Here is a 14,865-nt window from a genome sequence, read left to right as displayed (position 1 = left end):
GCTAATTACATTTTCGATGATTGCTTTTGTCCCTTTTGTGTTGGGCTTTCCTTTAGGGTTCTAATTATACCTATATGTTAATTCCCACTCTCTGTTCCCGTATCTTCTCTCTTCCCTTTTTCATCTTTTTGTCCTCTCTTTCTGTATTCTGAGAGACGTTTAGGCTTACTCTTCACGGGACTAACTTCATTTTTAGTAACTAGTTCTGCTGTTTGTTGCTTCCTGCGTGAGTTGTCATTCTGCTGTTGTTAGTGATGTTATGATCCTTTCTCATCTAATCTTGTCACTTTTTTTTAACCTCATCCTGTTGCCTTTTCTACCTTTCTATAGCCTCTGAATGGGGGGGGAGTGTGTGTGTGCACGCGCGCTTTTGGAATGAAATTTAGTGGATTTAATGCCTGTGTATGGATTTTAGTAAGTAATGTAATTTTGGGGAGGAGGATGAATGTCTGCCTTTAGCTAAATAACTCATCTTCAAATCTGTGGAGTCCCTTAGTCAGCATGTCATCAAGAACCAAAAAGTACAGGAAGAACAAAAAATTAACCTGCTTGACAAGGCTTCTGTCTGTCAGTATTTGCATTAGCATAGACTACAGAGAGAAGTCATCAGAACTGTGATCTCCTAAAATAGTTATTATATGACCAAGATGAATCTCATCAGATCTGGTTTTTTTCTAATTATATATTAATTTGTTATGAATATTTCCTTTCCAGTAGGCTTTCCATAGTTTTTAATTCATTATGATTCAGTTGTAAACACCAAGTATTTTTACAGGTAGCTTTCACATCTACTGTGAAAAGTTTAAAGTGATATTGGGATCTTGTAGAAGCACCTTTGCTACGTGAATCTAGGTTGATTGTTCTGGGCTCTCACTTCTTCCTAGGTGGCTCTCACAAACTACACCTTTGAGAACGTGAGCTTCCACGTCCTCCACCAGCGCTTTCCCCTCTTCACCTTTCGAGTCTTGTCAGATTGGTTTGATAACAAGACGGATCTATACAGGTACGTTCCATAACTCCAAAGAGCATAGTATCTCAATCAACATGATTGAGGTATAATTTATATGTAGTAAAATGCACGCATTTAAAATGTATTGTTTTATGACTTTGGAAAATGTACTTACCCTTTAACCATTGCCCCAGTAGAGATAAGAAACATACCTCTAACTCCCAGAAAATTCCCTCAACTCTGCTGTCAGCCTGCCCACGCCATGGTCATCCAGATAAGGACCAGTTGAATATCTGTTACTATAGATTAGTTTTGCCAGTTCTAGAACTTCATGTGAAGGAAATATTCATAATCCACCTCTAGTAGATTAGTAGTCTAGCTTCTTCGAAAAACTCAGCATAACGTGTTTTGAGATTTGACCATATTGCATAAGTCAGTTGTGTGTTCATTTTTATTGTCACGTAGTATTCAGTTATATGAATATCCCACAATTTACCTATCCACCTGTCGATGGACATTTGGGTTGTTTCTAAGTTGAGGCTATCACGAATAAAACTAATACAGATTTGTGTGCAAGTTTCTGGGTGAAATACATTTTCACTTCTCTTAGGAGTGGAATTGCTGGGTCTCGTGGCTAATATGGTGTTAATATTTTAAGAAACTCATCAATCTGTTTTCTTTGGCAAAAAATTTTCTCAGCCTTTGTTTACGTCGAAGTATTTTATGCTACCCCTTTGAGTGACCATCTGACTCCTTTGAGGTTTTGCTTTCTCTCGCCATGCTAGACTTTGCTCCCTGTTCTTTTAGCCCCCGTTGCTTCTGATGAGAAGCCAGCAGTCCCTCCCACTTCCCAGTGTACACAGCTCATCTTCTCTGCAGTGTCAGATTTGATGAGTGAGTGACTACTGTTGCGAAGTTTATGGGAGAGGCAGGAGATTCTCTCTTAACTGGTCCAGCCTCAGTCCTTGGATGTTCCTTTTTCTGGGGCTCAAAGATGGGGCTTGCTCAAGCATCCCTGCTTTCCCCATAGTGGCAGTAGACCTCTACTTCGTTCCACTTCCCAGTCCAGGAGCCAGATCGGTTTTCTGACCCTCCCCGAGACAGACAGCATTTGTTGTTCCCCTTCAACAGTGGTGTTCCTTTGCCTGGGATCTAGATGGGAGGGTTTCTTGCCCTTTCCCAAGGCCTGGATTGAACAGGGAGTGTACAGGCCCAGGGCGTCTCCTGAGCCCCCACACACTGTCCCCTGGGTGTATCGTCAGGGCTCAGTTTTCAATTCTGTCTGGAGTAGGCCTTATCTGGGGCCAGGGCCTAAGGCCCGGGCTCTCTGGACTCAGCCGGCTGCTGAGGTTTTTAATAGGGTCAGTGGGGTCCCTCCCTGTGACACTGCTTGGCCTTCAACCCGTCATGCCCACACTCAGCCCCAAGCAGCCACACTCCAGGAGGCCTCTTGTGGCTCCATCTGTTCCTCTCAGCATGCCTCTCACCTCCCCGGACAGGTCACTTCAGGGAGCCCCATGCTGCTGCTCCATCCCACCGCCTGCATACTCCTGGTCTCTGGGGCTCCATCCCATAGATCCAGCTGTGAACTACCTGAACTCAAGTCTCCTCCTCTTTGTTTAGTAGGATGGCCGTGCTGTGCTTGGATGCCTATGTTTGGGAAGCTGTCCCACACTGTGCTGGGGTTCACCCTGAGTTGCCCTTCGCTCAAGGCACGGCCTTGTATGCCTGTTATCCATTGCTCAAAACAATTACTTTTCTTCTCTTTTTTGAGTCAGAGTCTCAGTGTCCCCCATGTTGGAGTTCAGTGGCATGATCATAGCCATGCAGCCTCTCCTTCCTGGACTCAGGCAAGCCTTCTGCCTCAGCCTCTCAAGTAGCTGAGACTACAGGTGCATGCCACCACGCCCAGCTGATTTTCTAATTTTTTGTGTGTGTAGAGATGAGGTCTCACCATGTTGCCCAGGCTGGTCTTGAACACCGGGCTCAAATAATCCTCCCTCCTTGGCCTCCCAAAGCTCTGGAATTACAGGTGTGAGCCACCTCTCCTGGCCACCTTACATCTTTTATTCAGACAGTATGGCTAGTCCATTACCTGTTACTCCACCATAGTCAAAAGTGAAAGTTCTTGCCTCTGTTTTTCTTTAAATTTAAGATAAATGATAGTAATAAGCTGAGAAAAGAGCTATATAAAGATCAAAGTCCTCCCAGCCCTGGCAACACAGTGAGGCCTTGTCTCTACAAAGAATTTAAAAATTAGCCAGGTGTGCAGGCACATGCCAGTTGTCCCAGCTACTTGGGAGACTAAAGCAGAAGTATCACCTGTGCCCAGCAGGTGGAGGCTGCGGTGAGCCATGATTGGGCCTCTGCACTCCTGCCTGGGCAACAGAGTGAGACCCTGACTCAAAATAACAACCAAACCATCAAACGAAACCCAATCACTCGATGTAGGTTTAAAAGCAAGTTTTGTTTTATTTATTGGTATAAATAGATAAAATCTCCTGGGCTCAGGTGATTGTTCCACCTCAGCCTCCTGAGTAGCTGGGACTGCAGATGTGTGCACCACACCCAGCTAAATTTTTTTATTTTTTGTAGAGACGAGATCTGGCTATGTTGCCCAGGCTGGTCTCAAGCATCTTGGCTCAAGCAGTCCTCCCACCCCACTGTCCCAAAGTGGAACCATAGGTGTGAGCCACTACCCCTGGCCTGTTGTGGTTGTTCATAAGCCCTGGAATGCTCTAAATGCGTGGTTTGCTTTCTCTAATTAGGTATTATCTAGGATGATGAGTAACTCTGTTTTTGCCAAATGAAATAGAGAGCTGGACCTAACATTCTATAGGAGGGACTTGGATAAGACATTAGATACCATTGAAGTTGCGTGGATTATATTACCATGGAAAGACTCTTGCCTGCAGAGTCTTATGAAGATCAGACCGTTCTGTTTTTAAATTTCAGCGAATTCTTACCAAAAAAGGAAGGCATACTTTTGCAGGACCCGTTTTGATTTGCACTTACTTTGTACAGTACTTTAAGGAAATACTTGGGTTTTTTTGGTAAATTGACACAGAATGAGAGGAATTTGATGATTAAGGATTTCTTGTGTTAAATCTGTTTGTAAAACACAAAGGCACCCTAATTATTATTTGCTTTTTATTTCACAAACCCAGGTTTTGGTATCCTGGAAGCCCCTAATTCATATGAATGAGTTAGGTTCCCCAAGTTTTGTTGTCTGGGACCTAGAATGCTTTTTTCCATAAAACAAAGTTATGTTTCTTGATTAGATTCCCAAGTCCACCTGTAAAACCTTTTCTAGTCCCTAATATTACAGATCTAGCGGACTCATAATACAGCATGATTTTATCTGTCATCAAGAAATAGTGAGTGATTCTGCTGTAGGAGCTGTGTCCTGGGAACAAAAGGTTCTGTAGCTGCAGAAGGTGATGTAAGAAATTTTCAGGCTGGGCGTGATGGCTCACGCCTACAATCCTAGCACTCTGAGGCCAAGGCCAGAGAATTGTTTGAGCCCAGGAGTTTGAAGCCAGCTTGGGCAACGTAGCAAGACCTTGTCTCTAAAAATATTAGCCAGTCTTGGTGACACATACCTGTAGTCCCAGCTACTCAGGAGACTGAGGGAGAAGGATCACATGAGCTGTGATCATGCCACTGTACTCAAAAATAATAATAATAATAAAAAGACTAATAACCTGGAAAACAGTTTTCAACATAATAACAGTTAATATGTTAACTATATCATATACTTTTAAATCTGTAGGGAAAAATGTGTAAAAGATATGAACTACAGTCTGAAATACTCAAATGTCTTCCTTATATCTGGTATGCAAATGGCTTCCTTAATAAGTATACAAACATCTACATCATTAAAGTAATTCATTCTTAATCTGCTGATTTTGTTTCTTAATTGTACCATAATTACAAAAACATATTGGCAAGATCAGTGTCTCATCAGAAAAGAAATAGGAATGTAGGATGGTGAGAAACAATGACAATAGAATTAAATATACTTTACCAAAATAAGTTTTAAACACATTTTCCAAAACAAATTATCATCAGCATACTTCAGTTGGTAACTCCTCTCCTGAATCCCCACCTTCAGATTTCCAGGAAACATCCGTGCTCGGTCAGCATCTGTCTAAGGCACCGTCTTGGATACGTTTTGTGTTACATACGTCTGTTGAAGGGTTCTAGTAAGCCTTTGTTGGCTTTGATGCACACATCTCGGCCGCATGTATGTGTGCCGACTTTTCACTCCCTGAGTCGGTGTCTCCTGTTTTGGTGCCTCATTGGGCACTTTCTCCAGGTCTGCTCGCAGTTCATGCATGGAGAGGGCAGAGTGTCAATTTATGTTCTTTCTGCCCTATCCCATGGATCCACCCACGCAGCCTACACAAGGCAGAGCCCTTAAATCCATTTCTTTTTATTTTAAAGGGACTGATCCAATCTTGACATAATGCTTCATCTCAGGCTTACATTGATCTGCATTGAATCTGTATTAATGATCCAAAACAAAAAATGCAGATTAAAATGTGATACCATCTTTTGCCTAACAAATCAGTAATAAAATATTATAATCCTCAGTATTGACAAAGATACAAGAAAACAAGCACTTTATCCTCACTAGCATGAGTATAAATTATTTTCTTTTTTTAATCTTATTTTGTAGATATGGGGTCTCACTATGTTGCCCAGGCTAGTTTTCAACTCTTGGCCTCAAGCGATCCTCCCACCTCAGCCTGGGATTAGAGGCATGAGCCACCACACCTAGCTGAATGTAAATTTTCAAAATCTTTCTATAAATCAGTGTTGTTATGTATTGAAAACCTTGACCAAATCTAGAAATTAATCTTAAGGAAATATTTAAGCATCTGTATAAAGACAGCTATAAAAATGTTCTTCACAGCATTACTTGTAATAAAAGATATTCAATAAAGGGTTCAATTAAATAAATAGTTATAAGTATATAATAGTATATACAATAGCTACAAAAAATACAAATATGAAGGAATAATCACAATATGTTAATTAAAATGTAAATTGTGAAGCAGTATTTTCACTTTGTTAAAGATTTGAGTATTTATAGAGTTTAGGATTTTTTTTGTTTGCCTAATTCTAACAACTTTATTCAGATATAGTTCATATATCATACAACTCACCCATTTAAAGTATATAATCCAATGGCTTTTAGTGTATTCACAGAGTTGTGCAACCATCGTCACAATACATTCTAGAATATTGTATTACCCCATAGTGAAATCCAGCCTCTCTTAGCTGCCTCTCTTCAGCTATCCCTCCCTCCTGTCGTCCCATAGGTCCCCTTCCCTCCTACCTTAGATGACCACTCATCTGCTTTCTTCCCTGTAAACTTGACCATTAGGGACATTTCACGTACACAGAACTATCCAAGGTGTGATCTTTTGTGAATGGCTTCTTGTAGCATAATGCGTCAAGATTCATCCATGTTATGGCATGTTTCACTACTTCATTTCTTTATTGCTGAATAATACTCTGATGTATGGATGTATGCTACATTTTATTTATGTCTTCATCAGTAGATGGACGTTTGGGCTGTTTCCATTGTTTGGCTACTATAATTCACGTGAACGTTCATATGCAGTCTTTTGTGAAGACATCTTTTTCTTTCCTTTTGGGTACATACCTAGTAGAAGAATTTTTGGTGGGTTCTATGGTAACTCTACGTTTAACACTTTAAAGAACTGCCAAACTGTCTTCCAAAGCAACTGCATACACTATTTTACATTCCTGCCGGCAATCTGTCAGAGTTTTGATTTCTCCACACATTTTTGCTAACACTTGTTATTGTCGGTCCTTTTGATTATAGGGTGATTTTTTTCTTCCTTCACTTTCATTTTCTAGTTTTTCTATATACATTAATCATGTGTCAAAGAAAAAAATTTTCAAGCTTTTTTATTAAGCAATTATGTGATTGTTTTGTTTTAAAAGCCAAATAATTAAAGTTGCAATATATTTGAACTTTCATATTCTTTTTTTTTTTTTTTTTTGTTTGTGTTTTTTTTTTTTATTAATCAGTAGTTTTTATTATGGTTCATATTCTTTAAATGAATAAATTTTATTCTCTGTTGTATACTTTGGATCGTTTTTACATTTTAACAGCAATGTTAAATCAAAATCCTTTTTATGGATTTGTGAGGGTTTTGTTTAGTTGTTTGCTTGTTTGTTTTCTTAAGAAAAATGGTAGGGTAAAGAGGTTAATTTTTTTAAAAAAGGTTTAAAGAACCTTTAATTAATTGATGATAATTTGTTTTGGAAAATGTGTTTAGAACTTTTATATTTTCACCTAAAATACTGATATGATACATGTTTACCACATGTATTGTCTCATTAAAAATTATTTTTCTGATTTTTCTAAATCTTATCTTTCCCATGAGAAGATAATGCATGTTTTTATTTTAGACTGGTATTTACAGTGATAATCCAGAGCCTTTGTGTTCTTTAAAAACCTATAGATATAGGGGCAACCCCTTTGGATCCCCTCCCACTATGGGAGTTTTCTGTCCTCTCAATAAATCCTGCTTTCTCACTTTAAAAAAAACCCAAAAAACATATAGATACAAGTACTCAGCATAATCAGAAGCAACATCTAAGAGGGAATGTTCGGGTTTTATAATAAGATTAGAGCAACATCAAGCAAAATATTGAAAATAAATTTCCTTACTCTCACTGCTTGATCACAGGTGCTATTTTAAATTGTGCCTATTTTTACTGGCTTTTATGCTCTTGAAATGCCTGGACTTTTCTCATGTTTAACTTCTTAACATACTTTGCTTAAGGTTCATATCATGATTCTTTCCTTAAGTTACCTCACTTTTAATATGTAGGATTTTGGCAGAAAACAGTACTAGTTTCAAGTTTCCAAAATTTTCCCTGATTTTCACAGCCTGGATTTTTTTTTTTTAACAGATGGAAAATGGTTGATCATTATGTTAGCCGTGTCCGTGGAAATCTCCAAATGTTAGAACAGCTGGACCTGATTGGGAAAACCAGTGAAATGGCCAGACTTTTTGGCATTCAGTTTTTACATGTACTAACAAGGGGTTCACAGGTGGGAAATCAACTTTCTTACACATTTGGAAGTTCTATGTGAGTAATATACTTACTTTTGAAATGTTTGTAGTGATTTGATTTTTTAAACTTTCTATTTGGTACCAACTAATCAATAGCTAGGTAATCAAATCTTGTCATTTTATTTTCTGGAAAAGCTTTAATTTCACTCTGTTTCAACTTTTATTTTCTTTCTATGCCAACTTTCCAAGTTTTTTATGGCATTAAGAAAGTAAATATTCCTGACCTTGAGGATAATATTACAATTCTGAATCTATTAATGTGATGCCCCTTAGAACTAGGGAGACAAACAAAAAAAAGTCTGCCTTTCTTTTGTTTTACATTTCTAATTCTGGCTTGTTCCAACTTCCGATAGATAATTTTAATGTAAAAATGAAGGGTTTGAAAATCAGTATAAGTGGGCTATGTAATTTTTTTTAATGTTAAAGAAAAATGGAGGCCAGGCACAGTGGCTCACACCTGTAATTCTAGCCCTTTGGGAGGCCAAAGCAGGAGGATCACTGGGGCCCAAGAGTTCGAGACCATCCTGAGCAACATAGTAACTTGCCTATATAAAAAAAATTTTTTTAATCGAAAAAAATTTTAAAAAGAAAAATGTGACTTTAGAAGCCATTTAATTCATATAGCACTAAATAAGTTCACTTAATAGTGGTCATTATAAGTAGTCAGTAATTGCTTGATTTTGTTTTGCTAGGGACCAGTAATAAGCTGATTACTTTTCAATTCTGGAATCCTTTTGCTTCCTTCTTTAAAAAACATACATCTGTCTTAAGTCTCCTGACAGTTTTTTCATTCTCTGATGTTCCCAAGTAAATTTCTCAAGGATTATGGACGAACTCTTTAAATGAAATTGTCAACCTGTGCGGCCGTCTGTCCTACACCTGCTTATTATGGCATAGCTGTGTTTAAAAATAAAAAGAGATCTCATTGTATCTGTCTTTCCAGAATTGACTTATAGTTATTTGATGTATTTTGTAGTTTTTATAAAAGTTACAGGAATAGGAAAAGAATTTGCATATGTCCCCTTCAGCACCTGAAAGCAAACTAAGTAACTAAGTATAAGTGTATTGTCAAAAAAAAAGTCATGCAGAGAAACAGAACACCTGCCAGTGGTTCTCATGTACCCAAATGGCCAGTACGGTGTTTCCTCTCTCCCTACCCACAGTACCGCGTGGAATCAATGATGCTGCGTATTGCTAAGCCAATGAACTACATCCCCGTGACGCCTAGTGTTCAGCAGAGATCCCAGATGAGAGCCCCACAGTGCGTCCCCCTCATCATGGAGCCCGAATCCCGCTTCTACAGCAACTCTGTTCTTGTCCTGGACTTCCAGTCCCTCTACCCCTCCATTGTGATTGCATACAACTACTGCTTTTCCACCTGCCTCGGCCATGTGGAGAACTTGGGAAAGTAAGGTGTTTTATGCTCACCATTATGTCATTGTGCTTTGTGCTTCTTGCTAAAATCAGACAGACTTCAGGGGTCTCTTGGTGCTTGACACCGTCCTTGTGAGCAAGGTGAAAGAGCTGTAGCCCAGCTAATCCATTCATTGTAGTTGTCTTACTGAGTGACATGGCTCACAGTATGATGGATTCAGCTTCATGGATGGATGACTCACATGAGGATGATCATGGACAGAGCAGCCCTGCAAGTATCTCACTACACGTATAGCTATGATCCCTTCTAAATGCAAGTTGTTTGTGGTTGTTGGTGTCAATCACCTTACAGTGGAACTGTCTGAGGATTGTGATCATGTATCTCCAGCTGGCACCTCCTCTTGACTTTTCTTAGAAATAAATCTGACTTTTCAAAAGTTAAATTAAATGTTAGGTCTTATTAATTGGTGTAAATTGAATTTATAAACCGAATGAGAATCACTTTTAAGTTCTTAAAAGATTAGATATTTTTCTTGGATTGTAAGAAGTTCAGTCTTACCTGATAATGATTTTTGTGTGAGACCAAGGATTGGTTTTGGTGTAGACTACACTCACGCCTTCCTAAAAAGCACCTGTGGGAGTTGTATTGGTAATCCTGTCTTTTTATTAAGAACAGGAATTTGGAAAATTTACAATTTTTAAATTAAAGGTTTTTTTTTTTAAGTAACTGAATATAAGGTGGTCATATGTTGAGCTGAAATTTGGTATTTCAGTGTAGATTTTACCCATAAATTTTAGGATAGTACCATTTAAGAAATGTTTTGTTTAATAAATTGTGAATATTTGAATAATTATTTGGGGGTAATGAGGCAAGTAAATACATTATTAAGTACATGAATTCATGTTTAGATGTTTAAAAGTAAATTTCTAATGAAATTAGAAGAATTCCTAAAATTGCCTAACATCTCTGCTCGATGATTGAGAAAGTTTTGCTTAATGTTCTCTTTCTTAACAGGTATGATGAGTTCAAATTTGGCTGTACCTCTCTAAAAGTACCTCCAGATTTACTTTACCAAATTAGGCATGATATCACAGTGTCCCCCAATGGAGTAGCTTTTGTCAAGGTAATACTCTCTTGTGAATGAAAGGTATCAACTGTGGCTTAACTTGTGGAGAGCGAATAATAGTTTAGATACTGTTGGGGCATAATGGAAAACAAAAACACCAGGTTTACTTAAAGATTTTATCTCAGAACGTCAAAGATATGAGAATCTTCTAAGAAATCACTTCAGAAACAAACCAGTCATCTTGTTTTGTTTGAATTTGGGTTTAAAATCTTCTAATTGTTAAATTGTAGTTAATGAAATAGTGAAAGAAGTATTCACTTATATCTTCTGCCCTCTATTAGAATCTGGCAGGTTTACGTAGTGATCAAAGGATATTACTTGCGAAGATTGAAATGACTTTAATGTATAGTCTCTATGATTTATTCTACATTATTTTAATTAATTATTTAATTAATTATTTTAATTAATGATTATATTTTTAAGAGATCCCAAACTAATAACAGGGTTCCCTTTTTCCTTGCTTACCTCCTTCAAAAGAGACTGAGGAATACTTCATAAATTAAAGAAAAATAAGAGAGCTCTAAATATATTGCCTTTCATATGCCAACTTTATTGCTTTCTCTTCTCCTTTCTTAGCAGTGAGTCTGTATAAGAATGGTGAGAGTAGAGTGGTTGACGGTTGAGTGGACCCTACCAGCCCTCAAATTCATTCTGGTGTACTTAGCGAGAGTAGCATCATCCTCTGCAGTGAAAGGAAATGCTGACCTGAACTTAGAAGTTTAGATGAGGAAAATTTGCACCAAAGACTCCATGGTATATGTCTTTGTGGAAGGTTAAGGTGCAGTATTTCCAGGGACTAAAGTAGATAAGATCCACTTGGAGATATGGAAATAGATTTTTTTTTAACGAAGCGTATACCCGTGTAAAAATAAGTTTTCAGTCACATGCATTTCTGCATATTTAGTCCTGAAGTACTATGACTGCTTCAGAATGGACGCCAAATGAATTGGAGGTTAGACTATGTTCTCAGTGTTCACATATCTAGCAGGATATTATCTCCGTTTAACGGATTTTTAAAAACTTGCATCCACATTTGGACTCAATGTGTAAAGCTTAATGAAAACACAAATTTTTAGTATTCAGGTGTGTGATGATCCTATTCCTGAGGCTTCAGCTGTCAGATCTAATTTGCATTACCTGCACGTGTCTGTGAGTCATCATCAAAGTGAATACTGTCTTGTGGTTTTCATTCCTACTGGAGTTCTCATCAATTCTCCCTAGTCTTGATTAATGATTTTTTTTTGGCATCAACAAATTTTATCACCTCACTATTCATCCCCTCTTCCAGATTGCTAATAAATATAGGCCGGAGGGGATGGCTTAGTGGTCTAAGCATCAGATTTGAAATACCTAGAGTCCCTGGAACTGCAGGTTTGAATGTCAGCAGAGTCAACCCAGCTCATCATTCTTCCAAGGTAGATAAATGGAGTTCCATGCAGATGACTGTGTGGGGTCATTAGGATGAGATCTTTAAAAACTGAGGTTGCTGATGAGTGATATGAGTCCTGTATGTCTTTTTGAAAGAATGGGGGTTTCTATCAAAACTGTGAACAAAATTTCCCACTGAATTTGTTGTGTGTCATCTTACGCCCTAGTTGACATCCTCCATGGAGGTCTCCAAACTCACGTAATAGTGCTCCATTAGCTGTGTAAACATTACAGGAACCTTTTAGGAAGAAAGTCCTTTTCAAAAGAAGTAAAATGTGATGACTTTGTATTGATGGCCACTGATACTGCGGCCACTCTGTTGCTAGCATGTTTCAGTTCTTGACAGTTGGCCATGATTGTACTTTGTGTTTCCTTCTTAATTATCTAAATCTGTAATGTTTAGAGGTTTTTAAACCTTCTGTCTTTCTTTATGATAGCCTGCAGTAAGAAAGGGTGTGCTACCAAGGATGCTTGAAGAAATTTTGAAAACTAGATTTATGGTCAAGCAGTCAATGAAGGCCTACAAACAAGACAGAGCCCTGTCACGAATGCTCAACGCACGTCAGCTAGGACTAAAGCTAATAGCAAATGTCACATTTGGCTATACTTCTGCTAATTTTTCTGGGAGAATGCCATGCATTGAAGTAAGTGATACAAATCTGTATTTTTTTCACAAGCGACCAAAAACATAGCCAGGCACAATGGCATTCATCTGTGCCACCTATCCCAGCTGCCTGAGACACTGAGACGGGAGGATTTCTTGAGCCCAAGAGTTGAAGTCCAGCCTGGACAACATAGCAAGATCCTATCTCTATTTTAAGAAGGAAGAGAGAGAGACTTAAAGCAGCATTAGATGAATTGCCTGTCGATTAAAGCATTTCATTTTGTTTTGAAACTTTAAAGCACTCCATTTCCATGACATAGGATTGGTATCTCAGACTAGGCCTATAAACATGCATCTCCTTGGGGATTTTTGGGTCTTCTCTGTGAGATTCCTCTGTGTCTTCAATGATTATTTTAGAAATTAGCATCTACATATTTGTAGTAATCTAAATGACCATATTGTAACCATCTGTTAGCATGAGATTTCATTGCCACCCTTGTAGCAGTGTTTACAACAACCCTGGTACTAATAACTCCTCTTAAGTACTGAAAGTGATCTGAGTTGACTTAGGTTAGTCTGTCCAGATAGAATAAGCAAGGCATTGGGCTCATGCCTAGAGTCCCAGTAACTGTGGAGGCTGAAGTGGAAGGATCACTTGAGCCCAGGAGTTCAAGACTAGCCTGGAAACATAGTGTGACCCTGTCTCTACCAAAAAAAGTTAAAATAAAAAATGTAGGTTGAATGTGGTGGCTCATGCCTTGTAATTCCAGCACTTTGGGAGAACAAGGCAGGAGGATCCCTTGAAGCCAGGAGTTCAAGGCCAGCCTTGGCAACATAGCAAGACCCTCATCTCCACAAAAAATGTAAAATCAGGCATGGTGGTACATGCCTGTAGTCCCAGCTATTTGGGAGACTGAGGCAGAGGAGTTGCTTGAGCCTAGGTTCAAGGCTACAGTGAGCTATGGTCACGCCACTGCACTCCAGCCTGGGCAAAAGAGTAAGACCCTGTAAGTAAGACCATGATTAGAAATGTCAAGCATTTTCTCATGTATCTGTTGGCCATTTGTATGTCTTCTTTTGAGAAATGTCTTTAGGTCTCTTGCCAATTTTTTAATCAGATTATTTGGCTTTTCTGTCAAGTTGTTTGAGCTCCTTATGTGTTAGGTATATTGCTCTTTGGTCAGATGGGTGGCTTGCGGATGTTTCCTCCCATCCTGTGGGCTGTCTCCTCACTGTGTTGATTGTTTCCATTATTGTGCAGAAGCTTAATATGATCCCATCTGTCCATTCTTATTCAACCATAAAAAAGGATGAAATCCTGTCACTTGCAACCACACTGATGGAACTGGAGGATATTATGTCAGGTGAATAATCCAGGCACAGAAAGGCAAATACTGAATGTTCTCACTCGTACATAGGAGCTAAAATAACATCGATCTCATAGAGATAAAGAGTGGAGGGATGGTTACTAGAAGTTAGGAAGGGTAACATGAAGAGGGGGTAAAGTGGGAATGGTTAGCAGGTGCAAAAATACAATCAGATGGAATGAATAAGGTCTAGGATTTGGGAGCACAGTAGAGTGACTGTAGTCGACAATAATTTATTGTATATTTTATTTATTTTTTGTAAAAACGAGTCTCATTATGTTGCCCAGGCTGGTCTTGAACTCCTGGCCTCAAGTGATTCTCCTGCCATGGCCTCCCAAAGTGCAGGGATTATAGGTGTGAGCCACCATGCCCAGCTCTTTTCTATGTTTTAAAATAACTAAAAGAGTGGAATTCGAATGTTTCTAACAGAAATGATAAAGGCTTGAGGTGGCGGATACCTCAGTTACCCTGATTTGATCATTGCAGGTCATAGGAGACCTGTATGAAAACATCGCATGTACCCTGTAAATATATACAGTAACAATACCCCACAAATATATACAACAATTATGTACCCATAGTAGTTTTAAATAATGTTTTTTAAAGGTGGGGGCAAATAGATTACTGACTGTGGCCATGGGCTCTCCTTCAGTGAACACACAATCAGGAGTGCTAGGTCTAGACTGCCATAGAGAAAGAGTAAGCCTTGTGGGTAAGAATCCCTGCAGGAGAGAATGGCGCATAAATAATGCAGCTGATAGTTGTGGGCTAATGTCTCTGTCTCAGTTGGATATTACCATTGACTGACTTTGATACTAGGATGACTTACCCATCCAGCTGTTTGTCCTCACATTTTATTTTATTTTTTTTTATTATTTGAGTCAGGATCTCACTT

General features: G+C 38.6%; 1 protein-coding gene across 2 annotated transcripts in view; it reads left to right on the top strand.

Moving 5' to 3' along the window:
- REV3L (REV3 like, DNA directed polymerase zeta catalytic subunit) overlaps positions 1-14,865 on the top strand; it is a 159,434-nt gene that overhangs the window by 117,644 nt on the left and 26,925 nt on the right. For both annotated transcript variants that reach the window (XM_008058987.1, XM_021712854.1), the window contains exons 21-25: positions 885-1,003; positions 7,907-8,048; positions 9,234-9,478; positions 10,460-10,568; positions 12,437-12,643. In XM_008058987.1, coding sequence (XP_008057178.1) covers positions 885-1,003; positions 7,907-8,048; positions 9,234-9,478; positions 10,460-10,568; positions 12,437-12,643 — 822 coding nt within the window. The remainder of the gene's footprint in view (positions 1-884; positions 1,004-7,906; positions 8,049-9,233; positions 9,479-10,459; positions 10,569-12,436; positions 12,644-14,865) is intronic.

This window comes from Carlito syrichta, unplaced genomic scaffold (genome assembly GCF_000164805.1).
Source record: "Carlito syrichta isolate Samal-C Ts95f unplaced genomic scaffold, Tarsius_syrichta-2.0.1 Scaffold303669, whole genome shotgun sequence".
NCBI lineage: Eukaryota > Metazoa > Chordata > Mammalia > Primates > Tarsiidae > Carlito > Carlito syrichta.
The sequence above is the reverse complement of the archived record's forward strand: the minus strand, read 5'-3'. Positions and strand labels throughout refer to the sequence as shown.